At 31.0% G+C, this 20111-nt stretch overlaps 3 protein-coding genes and 1 pseudogene across 3 annotated transcripts; all 4 read right to left on the bottom strand.

Annotated features, from left to right (window-relative positions):
- Positions 1 to 8027: 8027 nt before the first annotated feature.
- On the bottom strand, positions 8028 to 9623 carry LOC131853376 (carboxypeptidase Q-like). The gene is made up of 3 exons (XM_059204244.1): positions 9421 to 9623; positions 9215 to 9344; positions 8028 to 9119 (listed from the first exon to the last, which is right to left on the bottom strand). The coding sequence occupies exons 1-3, from the start codon at positions 9621 to 9623 to the stop codon at positions 8028 to 8030; spliced, it is 1425 nt and encodes a 474-aa protein (XP_059060227.1).
- Positions 9624 to 11503: 1880 nt separating this feature from the next.
- On the bottom strand, positions 11504 to 13140 carry LOC131853321 (carboxypeptidase Q-like). The gene is made up of 3 exons (XM_059204181.1): positions 12941 to 13140; positions 12686 to 12815; positions 11504 to 12595 (listed from the first exon to the last, which is right to left on the bottom strand). Exons 1-3 carry the CDS (start codon positions 13135 to 13137, stop codon positions 11504 to 11506), a joined length of 1419 nt encoding a protein of 472 aa, XP_059060164.1. The 5' UTR covers positions 13138 to 13140.
- A 1501-nt stretch (positions 13141 to 14641) lies between these two features.
- LOC131853187 (carboxypeptidase Q-like) lies at positions 14642 to 16809 on the bottom strand (annotated as a pseudogene).
- Positions 16063 to 19993, bottom strand: LOC131853186 (carboxypeptidase Q-like). Its single transcript, XM_059204014.1, has 3 exons — positions 19717 to 19993; positions 18823 to 18952; positions 16063 to 18385 (listed from the first exon to the last, which is right to left on the bottom strand). The coding sequence occupies exons 1-3, from the start codon at positions 19911 to 19913 to the stop codon at positions 17294 to 17296; spliced, it is 1419 nt and encodes a 472-aa protein (XP_059059997.1). The 5' UTR covers positions 19914 to 19993; the 3' UTR covers positions 16063 to 17293.
- Positions 19994 to 20111: the final 118 nt, after the last annotated feature.

Here is a 20111-nt window from a genome sequence, read left to right as displayed (position 1 = left end):
ATAGAGTGCGTTAAAAACTCGTAAATTGAGTTGAGAAACGTACTACTGTATTGGTAAAAACATTTCTGTTGTAACAGTAAGAATATCAGATTAGACCTTTCGGATATCCGGGACGTAAAGATTTTTTTGCTATAAACATAAAAATGTTTATACGTTTTCGCATTACTTCTATCTACTATGTCCCAGTTTTTATTACTGGAATCTAGAACTGTATACACTGATATCTACCGTAATATACATAATTTCCCTTTCTATAATGGTATAAATAGTAGTATAGATTTTTATGAAATGGCAAATGACGCCCATTAACTATAACGATCATGAGGCTAGGAGTAACGGTGATCAGGTTTCCACACTAAATATGTATGTATGATCTTGCATATGCTAATGGTAAAGAAATTAAACACAATAATTTACGTTAACTATAAGTCAAAATAAGCATGAAATTAGGCTCAATGCTTTATAGCTCCATCCAGTAAGTATATTATTAGCAGACGGAACATATATTTTAGAGATGTATTGATTAACAGTTAATATGGTAAGTTAGTTTGTAAAGATGTGGTAGTTTTTGAAACGTTTGCACGGAAAAACAATGATGCAAAGAGGTTTACAGGGAGAATAACCAGTGATATCCCTAAAGAGACGTGCGGCTACCAAATAGATGTTGAAAAAGGATCAAGTTACGAGTAGTTTCAGTACTCACAACTGGCGAGCTTGCGTAATAAAATTGGTGTACCTACGTAGAGAACGCGAAAGAGATCTGTTTATATTACAAGTATTTAGCATTTAATTTTTTCTGAATACCATCATAAAAAATAAACGTAGTGTATATATTTGTATGTGCATGCATTTAGGGATTGAACAATGGTAAACTGGTTTAATTAACTCGCGACCACTCGCACGAGTGCTGTCAGCATACCAAAAAGTACTTTACGAGTAAGTTTTGTTTTTTAATAATATTCATTACAAAATATAAAATAATAATATACTTTTTTTTATGGATAATGAAAAGGCGGATTCACCGCCTGCGCTAAAGGTTTTCGCTGGTGGGACATCAGTACAGGTCAATCAGATGTGGAAAATTACTAGCAATGAGGCAATTAGTCTACATTTTTAACAATTCCCACCCTCGAGTATATATTTAATTTTTACGCTCAGACCAATCAAGTAGATTTTAAAATATTGTAGTTTGAGTATTTGACTGGGCTGTAAGACGCCAGAGTAGTTGCGGGTTAATTAGTGTTTATGTTTTTCTGAGGTTGCTCGTTTGTAATTAAAAACGAGCTCTAGTTGTAGACTAAGTTTCATTTATTACTTTGTATATGTCCCTAATACTTCTATTATTGTTGTACCCGATGACGCCGACAATTAGTAGGCAAGACTCAGGAATAAATTTTCTAAATCGTTGGTTTTCTTAAATAACATAATTTGAGTAAATTAATTACTATTAAGATACCGTGTCCTAAATAAACTTAAATAATCGTTAACATGAAATACATTTCTGTAGTTGGATTAAGACGGTAGGTAAGTACCTATATTAAAATTATACTGTATCATTAGAACTTTGTATCTTGCAAAATAGTCATAGATATATAATTACATAAATATTTAGTATTATATATATATACATTATACATGTAATCGATAGATAAGTAATTTCTAAATAATGTTTTATTTTTTTGCGTGACTGACAGTCTTATGTCATTTAGGTATGTATTTATAAATTTTTAGTAATACCACAGATAATATAATATTACATAGTAATACCTTAATTGTTAATATATATGTAACAAATATTATTATATTCTTAAAAACAATATATCTTGCTTTTTGTAATTGTTTCCACTTTCAGTTTATTTTTAGTTACATTTTTGCACTGCATAGAATTGAAGATCAAAATTCGTAAGATGTCCGCAACTAAATAAACTCTTTCGGATCACGTTTTCAGAAAGTCTCAATTGCAGATCTCATTTATATATGATAATGAAATAAACATCTTTAGCAATTTAATCTGCTAAAGTCAAAACCAACGAACCTAAGGGCTTAATTTATCGTTTTATGTATTGTTATTTTATTATATAAATAGGATGGCAAACAAATTAATAGCACACCTAATATTTAATGGCAACCGTCACCTGTATAAACGAATAGCACTACGGATGTCTAGTCATCATGTGACTAGACATCATCTCAGACACATTGACGTCTAAAATAAACTTAACAAGAAATTATTGATATAAATACTTAAAAACATTTTTAGTAATAGTTAGATATAACGAATAGACGATAAAGAAAAACAATGGTACTGCAAAAATCCTGTAGGTTTATTATTTAACAAGTCACAGAGATATTTAAAACATAATAATATAAAGTTATAATACTGGTGTTGTGTTTTTTTTTTTATTAGAAATTCATCTGTTTTTATTCATATCAACGATACAAAATTATTCAATTTAGCTTAAAAAATATTTACTCTTGCCTTAAACGAATTGAAATTGAACGTGAATAAATATTGGATTTTAATTTAAAACAATCGTTTTCTGTACAATCATATCGCCTTCAGTAAAATATAACTTCATTACAAAGACGAGTGTTCAAAAAAATATGCTTTTAGAATTACAATCACATTTTGGGTAGATAGCAATGGTTAACTATAATATCCCAATACCTCTTAAATCTCTTAATTTAGGACTGTGAAATTTATGTATGTAAAAAGATTGGCTAATTTCAAAATTTTAATGGATTGTTTCTCTAATATTATATAGATTATCACACAGCATCCGGTGGGCAATCTGCTTACTTTCCTTTCCAGTTACATAAAAAATTGTAAGTCATCACAAATTTTATTACTCAAAAACAAAAATTTATTTATTCATGTAGGTCTATTACAGAATCTTCTGATATGACAATCTACCGTCAGTTCGGAATGCTTTCGAATGAGAAGAACTGACAAGAATCTGAACTCGTATTCTTTTTAAACATGGTTGTACACGTTTACAATAATATGGAGTCATTTTTAAATTCAAATTTGGGAAATAGAGTGATTATTTTGTCAAAGGCAAATAGTCTAATCAGTATTCGTAACCCTAGTAGTCAATAATACTGTAAATCATTCATACTTGTAAGGTTGTTGCCATTTGTTACCAATTATGTGTATCACAAAAAGAGCTGTCACAATCCACAATATTGTGCTCCAACTGCAAAAGATAAGCCTCCAAAACCCACTGCAGAGTAATAAAGTACTGTAATTTGAACTTTAAAACTGCGCCCCGTATCAATTGTGACGTTAATGTCGAAGCCTTATCACCCGGCGCAGGGCTCGTGGAACAAAAGAAGCAACCTCTTAGTACTGTCTCTTGCTCGAATAACTGACTATAGAACTCCGAAATGTATGTACACACCTAATACAATATGTATTTACATTATATATTAGTAGCATAAGGATTAGTATCTGGACGACCAAGCTATCTTATTTATTTTCTTTTTATTCTTAAAACGTAGTTTCTTAGGGAAGAATATAAATAAAGGTTTAAGGAGAATTAATTAAATGTGGTTGTAGAAATTACCTCAGAATTTTATGAAATGGCGTTATTGAGTGATGTTTAGAATAATGTTTCATACAAATTACCATGTTTTTACATGTAAATTATATTATTGCTTTCCCTGGAATTAACTATTTTAATATTATATTCATTGTTTTCAAATATGTCTTTTAAAGTTCATTAATTAACATTTTACAACAATAATCAATTTAAGTCAAAAATCAAGCTAATTTTCTTTAAACTACCAAATTCTGTATGAAATTTGAAGTTTCTAATAACACAGGATCCCACAAAACCATAAGATCAGCCTATTAAATGTTGTTACATTGCTGTCCCTTCTCCTTGAAAGTAAAACTAAACTAATATTTACCCTTCAGTTTATACCGCCTTTATATAACATGCAATATAAACTTCTAAGTAATCTATTAAGCTCAGTTTAGACAAAATTAAGGTTTCTTATACAATTAAGTTAGTAATTTGTAATACGGTCTACATAATACTGATAGAAAATACCTAGACTAATACTTATTGTATATATATGTAGATATATAATTATAATTAGTCCCATATAATATAATATAAATGTTTTGTGCAGGGATTGAACCAGAGACCACCAGTACGTAGCACAGTGTGTAAATCCTGCTAGACTACCTACCAGAATTTTGTGTATAGTTCATGGACAATGTTTTTTACAACATAACATAGTCGCAACCAAAATATGCATGATAATAAGCATGATTTCTACAGTGTTATATTCATTATAATGTTATATGGTATATACCCACCCTAACTATAGCCAATTAATAGAAAATGTAAACAAACTCCTTCATTAGACCACTATCCAAAGATAAGGGTTTAGCGACGAAAATTAATCATGCAAAGATATTATTTCGTATCTACGTAACAAAATATTTTCATTGTATCAGTACCTATTAAATATATTAATTATGAGTATGTATATTCTTATACAGACGTTTTCCCATTAATACTGTATATATATATATAACTCAAAAGTGACTGACATAGTGATCCATCAACGCACAACCCTAACCACTGGACGGATCGCGCTGAAATTTGGCATGCAGGTAGATGTTATGACGTAGGCATCCGCTAAGAATTGTTATTAATTCTACCCCCAAGGCATAAAATAGGGAATGAAAGTTTGTATGAAACTTTGTCAATTTTAAACCGATCGGTCTGAGACTTTGCATACATAAAGCTACTATGACGTAGGCATCCCCTAAGAAAGGAAACAAAAGTAAAGCCGCAAAAACTATACCTAATTAATAATAATACTTCTTAACGCGAGCGAAGCCGCGGGCAAAAGCTAGTATATTATAAATGGAATAAGGTCTAATGGATATATTATAGGTTACATGCTCCTCTGTAGATCAACATTCTTGACTATATTTTTTGGATACGTTTTGCTATAGAATTTGTTTTTTTTAAATCTTATTTAAATTAGTTATTTTGCAAAACAAAAGGACGTACCATGACGCCACGAGGCATCACATAAAATATGACAAAAAAAGCATAAATTATGACATATTGCTTCAGTTATAGAGGGTTATAGAGATAAATCTTTTATCAATTTGTATTTATCAAATCAAATCTTAATATATTTCTTCATGTACAACAATAACAGACATTTATGATAAGAGAAATCTACCATTAGTTCGAAATGTAGCATTGCATAGCTAGAAACACTGCATAATCTTTTCAAAGAGATTGTATATATTTACAAAAAAACATATCAACTATATTATTTGAGTTATTCTAGACATAACCTACAAAAAATCAGTATTTTTTTTTTTAACTAATCTAACAAGAAATAAATAACAACAATTTACGTTATATTCACAGAATTGAGCTAAATAAATAGCCCATTTATTTTAGGTATTAGGTTTACAAGTTTGCTCGGCACTATTTTTCAGTAAATAGTTATTTTTAAACAATATTTTCGTATTGATTACTAAAGTAAAACTCTATTTTCAGTATATGACTATATAGAGATTAATACTTACATTACAGCGAATGAAATAACTATCGGCATATCATGTCTTTTACTCTTAATAGAATAGCCTTTTAGTACAACAGTAATTTGGATGCATTCGTAAATGGAACAATAACGTTTTTATTACACAACATTAACCATGTATCCAGCTAACACGATGATACTGGTTTGTCGCTACTGTCTCTGAAACTCAGCGCATGGTGGCTGTGCACACGTGTTGGGTGACTTGGACTCGGACTCGAATAGTAAAGCAGTTTACTTAAAAATTATAAAGCCTATTTTTGAATTCAAATTATACTTCACTGAACTTTACAGGGTTTATCTAATTCAAATATGTCAGATTAAATTTATGGACTGTAGCAGTTTCTTTAAATGTATTTATATATCTTACTAACTCTTCCGGCAAATGTTGTTTTGCCATATAAATTTAATTTCTAATATTGCTATTCAAAATAGCATATTTTAATGACACATTATAACAAAAATTGTCGAATAACTGAAAAAAAGCCGTTTCGGAGGAGTATAAACACGAAACGAGTATGACACATGAATTTTATATATTAGATTCACCCTTTGTAAGTAATACTGTACCGAAGTTTTTTTATACTACAATGGTGGTACAAGCATATGGCCCATATGATGATAAATGGTTACCTATGCCGATAGCCTATGAACACCTGAAGTTAAAAAAGGACTCCGAATAAGAACAGAAGTAGCATCAATACGAAATAGAACCAATATAAGAATAATGAGTATTAATTGCAAAAAGTATCATAATAATCTTTTTTCAACTGGTAAAGACTACCCGTAGCATATACAGGAAGAGATATTAAAAATTTCAATCTTCGAAATTGTTGAAATAGTATTCTAAATAATAAAAAACAGAGACTATTATCATGAAACCTCTAATTTCTGGCACCGGTTGAAAATTAATGCTCTAATGAATACCTACTTCCTGTGTAATATTTACATACATTCAAATAAATTAAGGCTATAATTTAGTCTTGCGGGGAGGGCGTTGCTGGCGTAATTTTCACTCTGCCATAACCTGTGCGATATTAAAATATTCATTGAATGTTGGATAACTAACTTAATATACTAAAATTAAATGTTTCAAGTAGTATTTTCAACTATTACAAAACGACGTACTTCTATAATATTATTAGAAATTTCCAATTATGGCCATCGCAAATATTCTTAATTAATAATAATGGCCATGATTACACAAGAAGATTACAACTCACGTATTACCACTGGTAAGTCGCCATCTTGTTGACCACTTACCTACCTATACAGTTAAATGGTACCACGACATCACTTCATCTTGTGACTGCTCTCTTGCATTTCCATTCCAGAGGACTACGATATCATGTCACCGCACTCTGTAATTTCACTGCCTTATTCCACCCTTCAAGCGAACTACTTCACATGAAATAGGTGAGACAGAGGTACTACGCTGACCACTTTGTAAAAATCTATCTAAGTATAGTCTTGAAAATAAAAAAATCCATACACATTTTTAAGACCACCCCATAATCAAACGCATTCACGCGAGGACTAGGCGAAATGGTTAATGTATATTTTCTTTGTCAAAACAAGTCTTGTTGCTGTAAGATATTGTGTTATAATAGAATTTTTGAAACATTTTACGCTCGAATAGACATTTTCCTAGAAAGCTAAAACTTTTATTTCAATCGCTTCGTAACGATAACATAATTTAAGGCCTTTATCGAAAGGTGGATCGCATACGGTGTTTATAGAAAATTTTCCTCTATTCTGGCTGTCGCATAGAAGATATCTTTATAATATTTCCGATAACATTTATCGGTCCCAAGGGCAACAATCCCGTAAAAGAATGAACCGTACACGAAGAATTCACACTTTCTGATTTCAATTTTCCGCTAAGATCTACCACTGGGAAAGTTCTTTTTTATTATTCGTTTCATTATAATGGTTAAAAGACTGCATCTTTATAAACATTTAAATGTTATGTAAAGTTTACATAGTACAACTACTAATAATGACAAAATGTGATTATTAAATTATACAGGCTATTAAATTATATATATACTAGCTGTCCGGGCAAACGTTGTTTTGCATTAAAATAAAAAAAAAATTAGGGGTGGACTACCCCTAACATTTAGGGGGATGAAAAATAGATGTTGGCCGATTCTCAGACCAACTCAATACGCTCACAAAATTTCATGAGAATCGGTCAAGCGGTTTCAGAGGAGTATGGGAACGAAAACTGTGACACGAGAATTTTATATATAAGATATCTAATTATTTTGAATTTTCAAAAGCTAAATTAGTATAAAATCTATGTCAGACCAAGTATCCAAAACACATGAAAAAAATTAAATATATGAGTATAAAGAATTATACTGAGCAGAAATGTGTACTAACAATTTAATTTGTTGTAATATGGTACCAGTAATTGAATAATTTTAATTGTACTAGTGTAACTTTATTTACCGAGGTATGTCGACAGAAATATCAGCAATTATGTAGGCAACCGCAGTCCAAAAGGCAGAGCCTAGATCAAGTTCATGTGCGTCCTCTACATTCATTGTATCTCCCTCAGTGTGATGAAACCAAAAATATTTTTCATTAGCATTATATAGACCGGCTCCTGGAATACCAGTATTTGTAATAACAGCTATGTCCGGACCAGGACTATTGGTTTCGATTAAAGCTGAAGCATTAATCGATTTAAATAATTTCAAAATCTCTCCAATAATACATCTGGATTCCTGATTACCGGCTACTGTCAAACCCAGAGGAGCAAATGTGCCCACATCAGACTCCATTATGAAATTTATATTATGATTTTCATCTCGATGTTTTTCTTCATATGCATAAGCGCCAACCAAACCTAATTCTTCCGCAGTCCAAAATATTGATCGGACTGTTCTTCTTGGCTGTAAATTTAAACGCTTTAAAATTACAGGAGCCGCCCAACTAATAAAAATTCCGCCTCCATCATCCATAGCTCCTTGACCAACATCCCAACTGTCGATGTGACCCGATACAATTACAAGACTTTCAGGCTTTTCTCTTCCTTTTAGGTCAATAATAGTATTTCTTGATATTTTAGTATCGTAAGAAGATATCATTTCAATTTTCAAAACTACTCTTTCTCCTCGTTTTGTTATTCTTCTAATTAAATCAGCATCTTCCAGGGTAATAGCGCCTATTGGGATTTTTGTAACATTTTCATCATATGTTTGTGCACCAGTGTGTGGCGAGTAAATAGAAAATGGTGTAATTGAACGTACTAATGACGCTATAGCACCTTTAGCTGCTGCTCTAGATGCACCTTGTGTTCGGTATATTCCAGTTTCACCATATGTGGTATAAACAGGATCGTATATTACTATTTTTCCCCGGATATCTTCTTCCTTGCTATTTTCTAGTTCATCAAAATTTCTAATAACGACCACTTCAGCGGTTATGCCCTCTGGTGGTGTACTGATACTGCGACCTAATCCTAACACAGATATATTTTTAATTCTTGGTTGTAACATAGTTATTTTCTCTTTGCCTCTAGACCAATGCGGTACCTGAAAATTAAATGGAAAGCAAGTCAATAAAAATAGTTACTAAGTGAAGTGACTTGCCCACTCATCCAACTAACTAACTGATTTACATGACTTACCTCTAATTCCTCTGTAACTATGTTATCTATATCTTCTTCACGTGTCCTTTCAATAATGTAATCAATAGAATTCTCTAGAGCTTCAGTGCCTGATGGACGAGCACCAAATTTATCTACAAACTTAGCCAATCTAAAAAATAATAGCAGGTTATTAATACTACCCAAATACTACTTATTTTACTAAATAGTACTTAATTTGAACTCACTCATTGTACGTTTTCCCTTTAAAGTCGCCTTCTATAACATATTTCAGTATTTCATCTTTCACAGATTCATAAGAACCAATTTCCCTAATCAGTTCTTCTCCTAATATCTCTCTACATATATCGAATTCTTTATTTATAACTTTTGCATGACTATAACTTATAATAAAAATTATTCCCAATAAACAAATGTAGTAGTTTTTCATTATTGCTCCTTTTATGTAAACTGCGATGAAGCGATACCGTTTTTCACTTTTATTAAAATGAAATGTCTTATCAAGAAGTAATCTTATTGCATGAAAGATTATCAGCTGTCAGTTTAATCTTTATTATTTTATGCAGACGATATTAGATAAAAATATGTAGTTACTACATTATGAATTGCCGATTTAACATAAAAAAATTGAAACTCTTTTTTTTCTGAGTCGTGATATAGTAATAAACCATCATTATTTTGCTGGTATCCAATCGAAGCTTCCGGTATCCGAATAAATAATAAATTTGCTACTACAAAACAAAAAACAAATAAGAGCAACCATACTGACTTTAATATGCAACGATATTCTCAAGACAGAGGAAATCCCTCTCCAATGGACTAACACCAAAATAATTTTAATACATAAAAAAGGAAATAAAAACAATATAAGCAATTATAGACCAATCAATATGATGTCAAATATTTACAAAATTTTTGCGTAGCATTGATATTGCGAGTCGTTTCTGCAGCGTTAGTTCCGCGTCGGAACTCGTATTAAAAAATAGCTCATATATTTTAAGTATCCATCCATCATACCCATCTAAGGTGAATAGAAAAAATCAATAGAAGGTCGAAAATTTTGTGAAAAATTTAATTCGAAAAAATAACAGCCTGAAGGTTTTATATCAATTCAAATTATCTACTAAAATAGAACGTCACTTTCATACTTTAAACTCTATTATATTGTGACTACGTATATTGAAATGTAATAATGATAACTTGAAGAAACCACAGAACGCCATCTAGTCTGAATCTAACCAGAGTCTGTGTTATGACTACTAAATAACTAATATGTAGGTGTTGTGCCCATTGTGTCGAATTTGCGTGGAAGTCAACCTAACATAGTACAATGCATGGTACATAGCAATGAGGACACTTATCCATAATATTACTTACAATTCCATTCCAGCGATACAAGATAATTATCATATCTTAAATTTATTTTTCAAGTGGTAGTTTATATCGCGATACTGATGGAAGATCAGATGATACTTACGTAACTTCTTAAGTATCACTTATTAAAAAACCTAAATGAAATGTTAGATGTTCAGTTGTAGCCATTACGTATATCACACATTACAAGTGGAGTCAACTTAGTTTCCCAGTTTCGCGCTTTGTTTCGAACTATTCTAATGCTGTTGCCCGCAGCTGGCATTAACAACTCCATCGAACGATGGGATTGTGATGGGAAAGTGCAGGTGGCAGTCCAAACCAACAAAAGAAGTTATGAAGCTGCTGAAAGCTAGCCCCTGCCTGACAGATACGAATTTAGATTGAAAGTACCGCTAGGATTTCGAACCTCGGCTCAGACCTCGGATCGAAGGGCAACGGGTAAACCGTAGGGAGGCTAGATGCCGTTATTGCCGTTGGCGAGGTTGTCAATATAACTTTCACGCATGGACCTATATACATACTTTAGTCGTCGTCGTACTTATATCTCGTATTTGTTCGGAAAACTGTTATGTATACTACTCCACAAAATTAATAATAAATATGTATTGTAATACTAAGAAGTAGTAAATGTTTTCGCTTATTTTCTATTATCTTTTCAGGTAATGTGTAGTAATAGAACTGACACACTATATATTCAAAGGCGAAACGGAGTTGCTGGGTCACCTAGTGATAATAAAAAATATATTCCATTTTCTTTGTTTGAATTGAATACTAAAATAAATATTATGATGAGGTCATATTACCATATAATTTCATTAAGCTTTGAAGTATTGTAACACTTGATGATTTACAATACATAAATAAAAGTTCCGTTTCCGACTTCTTTATTGAATTGTCTAATTAATAGTGTACTATTTAGAAATCATATAATAAATATTATCGCGGTATATCGATAGAAATATCTGCAATTATGTACGCAACTGTAGTCCAAAAAGCAGCTCCAAGATCAAGTTCATGTTCGTCTTCTACATTCATTGTGTCGCCCTCAGTGTGGTGAAACCAAAAATATCTTTCATTAGCATTATGAAGACTAGCTCCTGGAATACCGGTATTTGTAATAACAGCTATGTCAGAACCTGGGCTATCGTCTTCTATTAAAGTAGAAGCATTAATTGATTTAAATAGTTTCAAAATCTCTGCAATAATACACCGAGCTTGTTGGTTACCTGCCACAGCCAAGCCAAGAGGAGCGAATGTGCCTTCATCAGACTCCATTATAAAATTAATATTATGATTTTCATCTCGATGTTTTTCTTCATAAGCATAGGCACCAATCAAACCAAGTTCTTCCGCCGTCCATAATATTGTTCTTACTGTTCTTCGTGGTTGCAAATTTAAACGTTTGAGTATTACAGGAGCCGCCCAACTAACAAATATTCCACCACCATCATCCATAGCTCCTTGACCAACGTCCCAGCTATCAATATGACCCGATACAATTACAAGGCTTTCAGGCTTTTCTCTTCCTTTTAGATCAATAATAGTATTTCTCGATATTTTAGTATCGTAAGAAGATGTCATTTCAATTTTCAAAACTACTCTTTCTCCTCGTTTTGTTATTCTTCTAATTAAATCAACATCTTCTAGTGTAATAGCAGCTGTTGGAATTTTTGTCACATTTTCATTATATGTTTGTGCACCAGTATGTGGCGAATTAATAGAGAATGGTGTAATTGAACGTACTAATGAAGCTACAGCACCTTTTGCTGCTGCTCTGGATGCACCTTGTGTTCGATATACTCCAGTTTCACCATATGTGGTATAAACAGGATCATATATGACAATTTTCCCCTTAATATCTTCTTCTGGACTATTTTCTAATTCTAAGAAGTCACTAATAACTACTACTTCCGCCGTTATGCCTTCAGGCGGTGTACTCACACTACGGCCTAGCCCCAATAGTGATATACTTTTAACTCTTGGTTCTAACATAGTTATTCTTTCTTCTCCTCTAGTCCATTGCGGTACCTTAAAGTTTAAAAAATAAATTACAATTACTTATCTTATCTTAGTATCTTCATTTAATATAATATATTCATAATTAGAGGTTATGCTTACCTCTAATTCCTCTGTTACTATATCATTTATATCTTCCGCGCGTGTTAATTCAATCATGTAGTCGATAGAATTTTCGAGAACTTCGGTGCCAGATGGACGCGCACCGAACTTATCAACAAACTTGGCTAATCTAAAAAAATATGAATTGATGCATGTAGAGAATTACGGATATCAAAAAAATATATTAATAAATATTACACTAATATATAGAATAAAACAACAATAAGCTTTAAAAAATAGTTAACTGTTACTCACTCGTCATAAGTTTTTCCCTTAAACTCTCCTTCGATAACATAATTCAATATTTCGTCTCTTACATTTTCGTATGAACCGATTTCTTTTATTAATTCATCGCTCAGTAATTCTCGACATGTATCGGACTCTTCCTTTATAACTTTTGCCTGACTAAGACATAATGTAATAAAGAGAAGTCCAAGCACATAGATATTCATTATTGCTCTTCGTCCTTAAACTGAAATGTAGTGGAAATGTTTTCCGCTTTTAATACACAAAAATATCTTATCGACATCTTGAAATATTGTCAGCTCTCAACAATATCTATTTAAATCATTGATGTATTATGTAAATAGTATATACTTAAGTCAGTACACTACAATTTCGATACAATGCTTCGTTGCCGTTATCTATTGCAGAACAACAAACGCTGCAAGTCACTGTAATCATTTGGTTTGGTGTTATGTGATATAGGTGCGCCTTATCAGTTCCGATAGTAATAGGTTCAATTTTCCTATTATAAGAAAAGAACCGTGTCCAACAGTGGGACTATAATGGGCTACGATGACGACAATCATAATATTATTTTAAATTATTTGCATAAAGCTTATTTACTTAGAATATATAATAAATCATAATTGATATGAGATATACTATCTACATATATAAAATTTGTCTTTGACATCAACTACATTACAATACTATTATTATCAATAGTACCTACTTACTGTTCTGTCTGTATCTATTTAATATTGGGTCATTCTTCCATTATAACAAGTTCTTTACAATTCCATTACCACTTACCCCACATATATCCAATAGACCAATATTTAACTTTATTTTTTGTAAGTAGGTAGGGCAACAGAGTGGATTAAGTATATCCTTTATACTTTAAAATCTTTAAACTCTATTATCAATATGGATTATTTTTAATGCAAGCATCCTGTAACAGATGTCTTGGTTATTTATTACTTGCGTTTAAACTCCCGTATTTTTCTCAACGCAGTCTTCTAGGTCGCTTTTCTCTGTCTACTATATATTTCAACTTCGTTATTTCAAAAATTAATCATTACTTTAAGAGTCATAAATATTGTCAGTATTTTTACGAAATAATATTTACGAGCTTGTTGTTTACCGGCAGCGCCACTAAGCCCAAAAAAAGCACATTTCATTTGTGATAAACATTTAGTAATTGCCATAATGAAGAATAAATTAAAATAATGAAGATGTTAGGCGATACTTTTGTCAATTATGACTGTTTATTATAATTATCTTTGTAATCCATGATAAAATAATAAACCAATATTCCCAGTTAGTCCTATATATAATATACTTCGTGATTTTAGTTCGTTGGAATATCCGCATTTTAGAAAATTGGACAATTCCTTTGGATAAAATTTACTTCAATGTTTAATGTACTCTATTCATAGAATCGCTCCATCCGGTAGAATGAAAATACTTCGTCTTTAAAATACAGATTAGTTTATACAGATATATTTTATAGTCATTTATTTGTTTCTATGAATAGTATTTAAGTATTATTTTCTTTTAATATTTGTCAAACACTTATTTACAATTAATTATGATAACATGAACAACTTTGGACTCAACATTGAAGACAAAAGCATGGGTTCAGTTCCATTCTCTTGTATTATTATATTTACAAAATATTTATTAATAATATTATTAATAAGGATATTTTATTTGTAGGTATATTATATCACAAATTATAATACATGAATTATCGCGGTATATCGACGGAAATATCAGCAATAATGTACGCAACCGCAGTCCAAAAAGCAGCTCCTAAATCAAGTTCACGTTCATCTTCTACATTCATTGTGTCTCCCTTTGTATGATGTAACTAAAAATATCTGTCATTAGCCTTGTAAAGACTAGCTCCAGGAATGCCAGTATTAATAATAATAGCTATATCAGAACCTGGGCTATCATCATCGATTAAAGTAGAAGCATTAATTGATTTAAATAATTTTAGAATTTCTGCAACAATACAACGAGCTTCCTGATTACCTGCCACTGCCAATCCAAGAGGAATGAATGTGCCTTCGTGCCTGTGCATCAGACTCCATTATAAAATTTAATTTGTGATTTTCATCTCTGTTTTTCTTCATAAGCATAAGCGTCAACGTAAGCAAATTCCAGGATTCCAAATTCAAATTCAAATTACAGGAGCTACTCAACTAACAAATAAACCACCCCTATCATCTATAGCTTCTTGACCAAAGTCCTAACTATCAATATGTTCTGATACTATTACAAGATTTTCAGGTTTCTCTTTTCCTTTTAAATGTATATCGGTATTTCTAGATATAGAGGCTGTACTTATAATATGATTATCAGATCATTATGTATTTATTTATATATAATATTTATATATCTACGTTTATATTTATACATATATTTATGTATGTTTATTAATTTTTTTTTAAATTTATATTTAAAATATTTTGCATTATATTTATATATATATTTTTGCCAATAATCTTTCTCTGCACCACTCCTGGTTGACTGGTAGATAACACCGCATGGTGTTAAGTCCGCCATATGTACACATTGTTTTTGTGCATTAAAGTTAAATAAATAAATAAAATAATATTTTACTGTCAAGAGAATAATATTTTACTGTCAGTTAATTCGATTTTCAGTATTACTTTTTCTCCTTGCGAAATTATTCTATTAATTAAATCTGTATCTTAGTGTAGTGTAGTGTTATAGCAGCTGTTGGAATTTGTGTTACATTTTCTCCGTACGTTTATAAGCCAGTATGAGGTGAATTAATAGAAAAAAGTGCAATTGAACATACTAAAGACGCTATAGCGCCTTTGGTTGCTGCTTTAGTTGCACCTTGTGTCCCATATACTACGGTCTCATCCTACGTCGTAAAAGAAGGATCATATATAATAAGTTTACAAGTGATATCTTTTTCGGGAATAATATCTAAATCAGCAAAATCATTTATAATTACCACTTCAGCCGTTATACCTTCTGGTGGTGTACTTACACTACGTCCTAGTCCTAATACAGGCATATCTTTAACTCTAGGTTGCAACATAGTTACTTTCTCTTCTCCTCTAGTCCCGTGAGGAACCTAGTATTTTCAAAAACAACTTAAATTTGTGCAAATATTAGCCTGCTTTATCAAGATAATAATAGGAACTTACATCTATCTCCTCTGTTACAATATCATTTATATCTTCCGCACGTGTTATTTTTTTTTTTCAATCATATAGTGTATAGAATTCTCAAGAACGTTCCAGATGGCCGGGCAACAAACTTATCTACAAACTTAGGTAGTCTAAAATAATAAAATTTGAGTGAATTATTATTTCCCAGTAACCCAGAAAATACTAATATATAACTATCTGTATAATTGCAACATAAATCTAATGTCGACTTCGAACTCATATTGGTACATTTAACGTTTGTCATATTAAAATGAATAATGTTCTATTAACATAAAGCCTTTACTATTTACTTTATTTACCTTAACCAAACGAAAAATATATAATTAAATTGGAATACAAAAAATATGCCATCGAGTCAGTAATATGTATATATTAGTATAAAATTAATCTGGAAATAATAATAAGAAAACAATACATAATTTTCTAATAAGATTGAGACTATAGGATATCGCTAACATACAATAAATATACTTTAATTACTTACTCGGCATATGTTTTTCCTTTAAAATCACCTTCTATAACATATTCCAATATTTATAACTTATTTTCATAAGAAACAATTTCTTGTATAAGTTAATCTCCTAATATTTGTCTACATATATCTGAATCCTTTTTTATTAAATTTGCCTGACTAAAACTGAGAATCAAAAGTATTCCCGTAGCGCAAATATAACAGATATTCATTAGTGCTACTTTTCCGTAAACTAAGATGAAACAATATCGTTTTTCACTTACATTACAACAACACACATATCTTATCAACCAAGTGAAAGATTGTCAGCTGCCGAAAATGTCTATATTCATGTAACCAAACGATATTTGATAGGGATTCTTGAGCGATTTATTGAAAAAACTATAGAGATGTAAAAGATTTATGCTACATTTATGTGGGTACCATATGCTCTAAAAAGCACATTCTAAGTGGTGTACAATATTACGATTATACTAATAGAAAGAATATTGATTACTTTTATCCCGTTATTTAATAGGCATTATATGAAAACTTAGTTCGCTCTGAAAAATGTTTAAAGGAAACATTTCCAAAATTATATAAGGGAGTATATATTATTTACAACTAACAATTTTTAAACCAATTAAATTCAAAATTTAAATCACTAACTATGTTATTTATACATTGTTTATCAATGAATGATAATAATTAGAATGTTCATCGAGGTATATCGACTGAAATATCCGCAATTATATATGCAACTGCAGTCCAGAATGCAGTTCCTAAATCGAGTTCATGTTCATCTAGAACATTCATAGTGTCTCCTTCAGTATGGTGATACCAAAAATATTCTGAGTTTTCATTATATAAACTAGCTCCTGGAACTCCTATGCTTGTTATGAGAGTTATATCAGAACCTGGGCTATCATCTTCTATTAAAGTTGAAGCACTAATAGATTCAAATAACTTTAGAATTTCAGCAATAATGCAACGTGCTTCTTGATTACCGGCTACTGCCAAACCGAGTGGTGCAAATGTACCTTCATCCGATTCCATTATGAAATTAATATTATAACTGTCATTTCTATGTTGTTCTTCATACGCCTTAGCACCTACTAATCCCAATTCTTCTGCAGTCCAAAATATTGATCTTATAGTCCTTTTTGGGCGTAAACTTAAACGTTTTAGAATTACTGGAGCAGCCCAACTTATGAATAAACCACCCCCATCATCCATAGCACCCTGACCAACATCCCAACTGTCAATATGTCCCGAAACTATGACAAGGCTATCAGGTCTATCGCGACCTTTTAAATCAATAATAGTATTTCTTGAAATTTTATCATCATAAGTCGACGTCATTTCCAGTTTCAAAATCACCTTTTCTCCTCTTGTAATAATTCTCCTTATTAAATCAGCATCTTCGAGTGTTATTGCAGCAGTTGGGATTTTCGTAACATTTTTTCCGTACGTTTGCATACCAGTATGTGGCGAATTAATAGAAAAGGGAGCAATAGAGCGAACCAGAGACGCAACAGCGCCCTTTGCTGCTGCTTTTGTTGCACCTTGAGATCTATATTTTACAGTTTTGCCGTAAGTCGTAAATACAGGGTCATACAAGACGATTTTTCCTTTAATAGTATCTTCTTCAATATTTTCTAATTCAGTAAAGTTTCGTATAATAATCACTTCCGCTGTTATTCCTTCAGGTGGTGTGGGTACACTCATTCCTAGTCCCAGTATAGCAATGTTTTTTACTCTTGGTTCCAGCATTGTTAGTTTCTCTTCTCCTCTGGACCAGTGAGGTACCTGTAATTTTTATTAATATTTTATCAGTAGTTATTACTGTATTGTTTTTAAAAACTATTATTTTTCAAACTAATGTTGCGTTCTTCTGTATGTATATTATTAGTAAAACCATCCATGTCGTAAACCAAATATATCAGATGAGTGTATATCTATTTTATGTCTTAATAATTATAAGTACTACTAAATAGCTATTATAGATATGTTATTGAAATTCGAAATGGATATTATGAAAATAAATTAATTTTGAAAACTTTTCAAAGTAGACGATATGTTGACCTACACTTGAAACTTTATGCTTCATAATTAGGACAAAAAGTCAATATATTAATCTATTTAGCATTAATCAACAATATGTTAAGCATACATCTACTTTAAATAGTATAGCAACAAAAAGTATTACAAGTATATATATTTTAAATAAGAAAACATTAACTTACCTTCACTTCTTCTGTTACTATATCATTTATATCTTCCTCACGAGTAAGTTCTATCATATAGTCGATCGAGTCCTCCAGAACTTGAGACCCTGACGGACGGGCTCCAAACTTATCCACAAATTTAGCCAATCTATAAATATTAATCCATAAAAAAACATTCATAAATAAATAAACACAACACACAGGTCATTGTTAACTTAAAAAAAGTACTAAAGAATTTGCTTCTTTAGTGATAAACAATGTACAGTAGAGTTTTTAAATAAAATCGCGTTTAACACTGGATAACGAATTATTATTATAGAGTGTAATTAATTATAATTGTCATATCGACCACTGTATTAGAAATAAATAAATAAATAATATTGCTAATTTATCGACATTATTATATATGTACATGTCAATATATTAAAGATATAATAAAAACTAATCCACTTTTCAAAGGTAATGAATAGAGACTTGAGTAATAAATTTAATAAGTACCTTCTAAGTGCACTGTACGAAAATAGATAATTTATCAATTTCAAGTATTCAATAACAATTTACATTGCTTAGTGATTAATGTCTACCATAAAGCTACATTAAAAAATAAAATGTTTTTTTATAAACGTATTTATATACTATGATTGTCTTTTCACAAAAATTCAAATAAATTTGTATTTATATTTCCAGGAGGACCCGAAATTAAATTATGTTTATTTTGTAAAATTGTTATTTATTTATATTTCAAGCCTAGCCAAAAACCTAAGAATATAATTTCAAGTTTAGAGACTCTGTACTTTTTCCCGTTCTTTAAAAGAACAACCAGGACATTCATCTTTATCTGTCTGTACATAGGAAGCCATGCTATAAAATATATGTTGCCATTCTGATTAATTTGGTATCAACAATACTCACTCATCGTAGGTCTTCCCTTTGAAGGGTCCAGTGACGGCGTAATCTATTATGTCCTTCACAACTGTGTCATATGAGGCAATCTCTTCAGCCAAGTTACCTAGGTCACATGACTTTAATTCAGAATATGTTTTCTTCTTTGGCGCACCATATACTACAGCACTAAGTATCAATAAATTAGTTATTAAAATTAATATCATTTCTGTTTATAAATTATTAACTATCTAAACGTGCGACTACGCTCACAATGCAACGATAAGAGAGTGCATGCATCCAAACATGGATGATCTACTGACTGGCCAATGAACATATCTCTAAATAAAATATACACACAGTTATGGCATTAGTTCTATTTAAAGCTACATTGTCACTTGTGCGTATATCCGTACGTATACAAA

This window comes from Achroia grisella, unplaced genomic scaffold (genome assembly GCF_030625045.1).
Source record: "Achroia grisella isolate CSIRO2021 unplaced genomic scaffold, CSIRO_AGI_Agris_v1 utg900, whole genome shotgun sequence".
NCBI classification, from domain to species: domain Eukaryota; kingdom Metazoa; phylum Arthropoda; class Insecta; order Lepidoptera; family Pyralidae; genus Achroia; species Achroia grisella.
The sequence above is the reverse complement of the archived record's forward strand: the minus strand, read 5'-3'. Positions and strand labels throughout refer to the sequence as shown.

Coding starts and splice junctions, on each gene's coding strand:
- LOC131853376 (XM_059204244.1), bottom strand. CDS start 9,623: ATGAAAAACTACTACATTTGTTTATTGGGAATAATTTTTATTATAAGT. Junction 9,345..9,420: donor AAAGGGAAAACGTACAATGA/GTGAGTTCAAAT, acceptor ATTATTTTTTAG/ATTGGCTAAGTTTGTAGATA. Junction 9,120..9,214: donor TAGTTACAGAGGAATTAGAG/GTAAGTCATGTA, acceptor TTTAATTTTCAG/GTACCGCATTGGTCTAGAGG.
- LOC131853321 (XM_059204181.1), bottom strand. CDS start 13,137: ATGAATATCTATGTGCTTGGACTTCTCTTTATTACATTATGTCTTAGT. Junction 12,816..12,940: donor AAGGGAAAAACTTATGACGA/GTGAGTAACAGT, acceptor ATATTTTTTTAG/ATTAGCCAAGTTTGTTGATA. Junction 12,596..12,685: donor TAGTAACAGAGGAATTAGAG/GTAAGCATAACC, acceptor TTAAACTTTAAG/GTACCGCAATGGACTAGAGG.
- LOC131853186 (XM_059204014.1), bottom strand. CDS start 19,913: ATGATATTAATTTTAATAACTAATTTATTGATACTTAGTGCTGTAGTA. Junction 18,953..19,716: donor AAAGGGAAGACCTACGATGA/GTGAGTATTGTT, acceptor TAATATTTATAG/ATTGGCTAAATTTGTGGATA. Junction 18,386..18,822: donor TAGTAACAGAAGAAGTGAAG/GTAAGTTAATGT, acceptor TAAAAATTACAG/GTACCTCACTGGTCCAGAGG.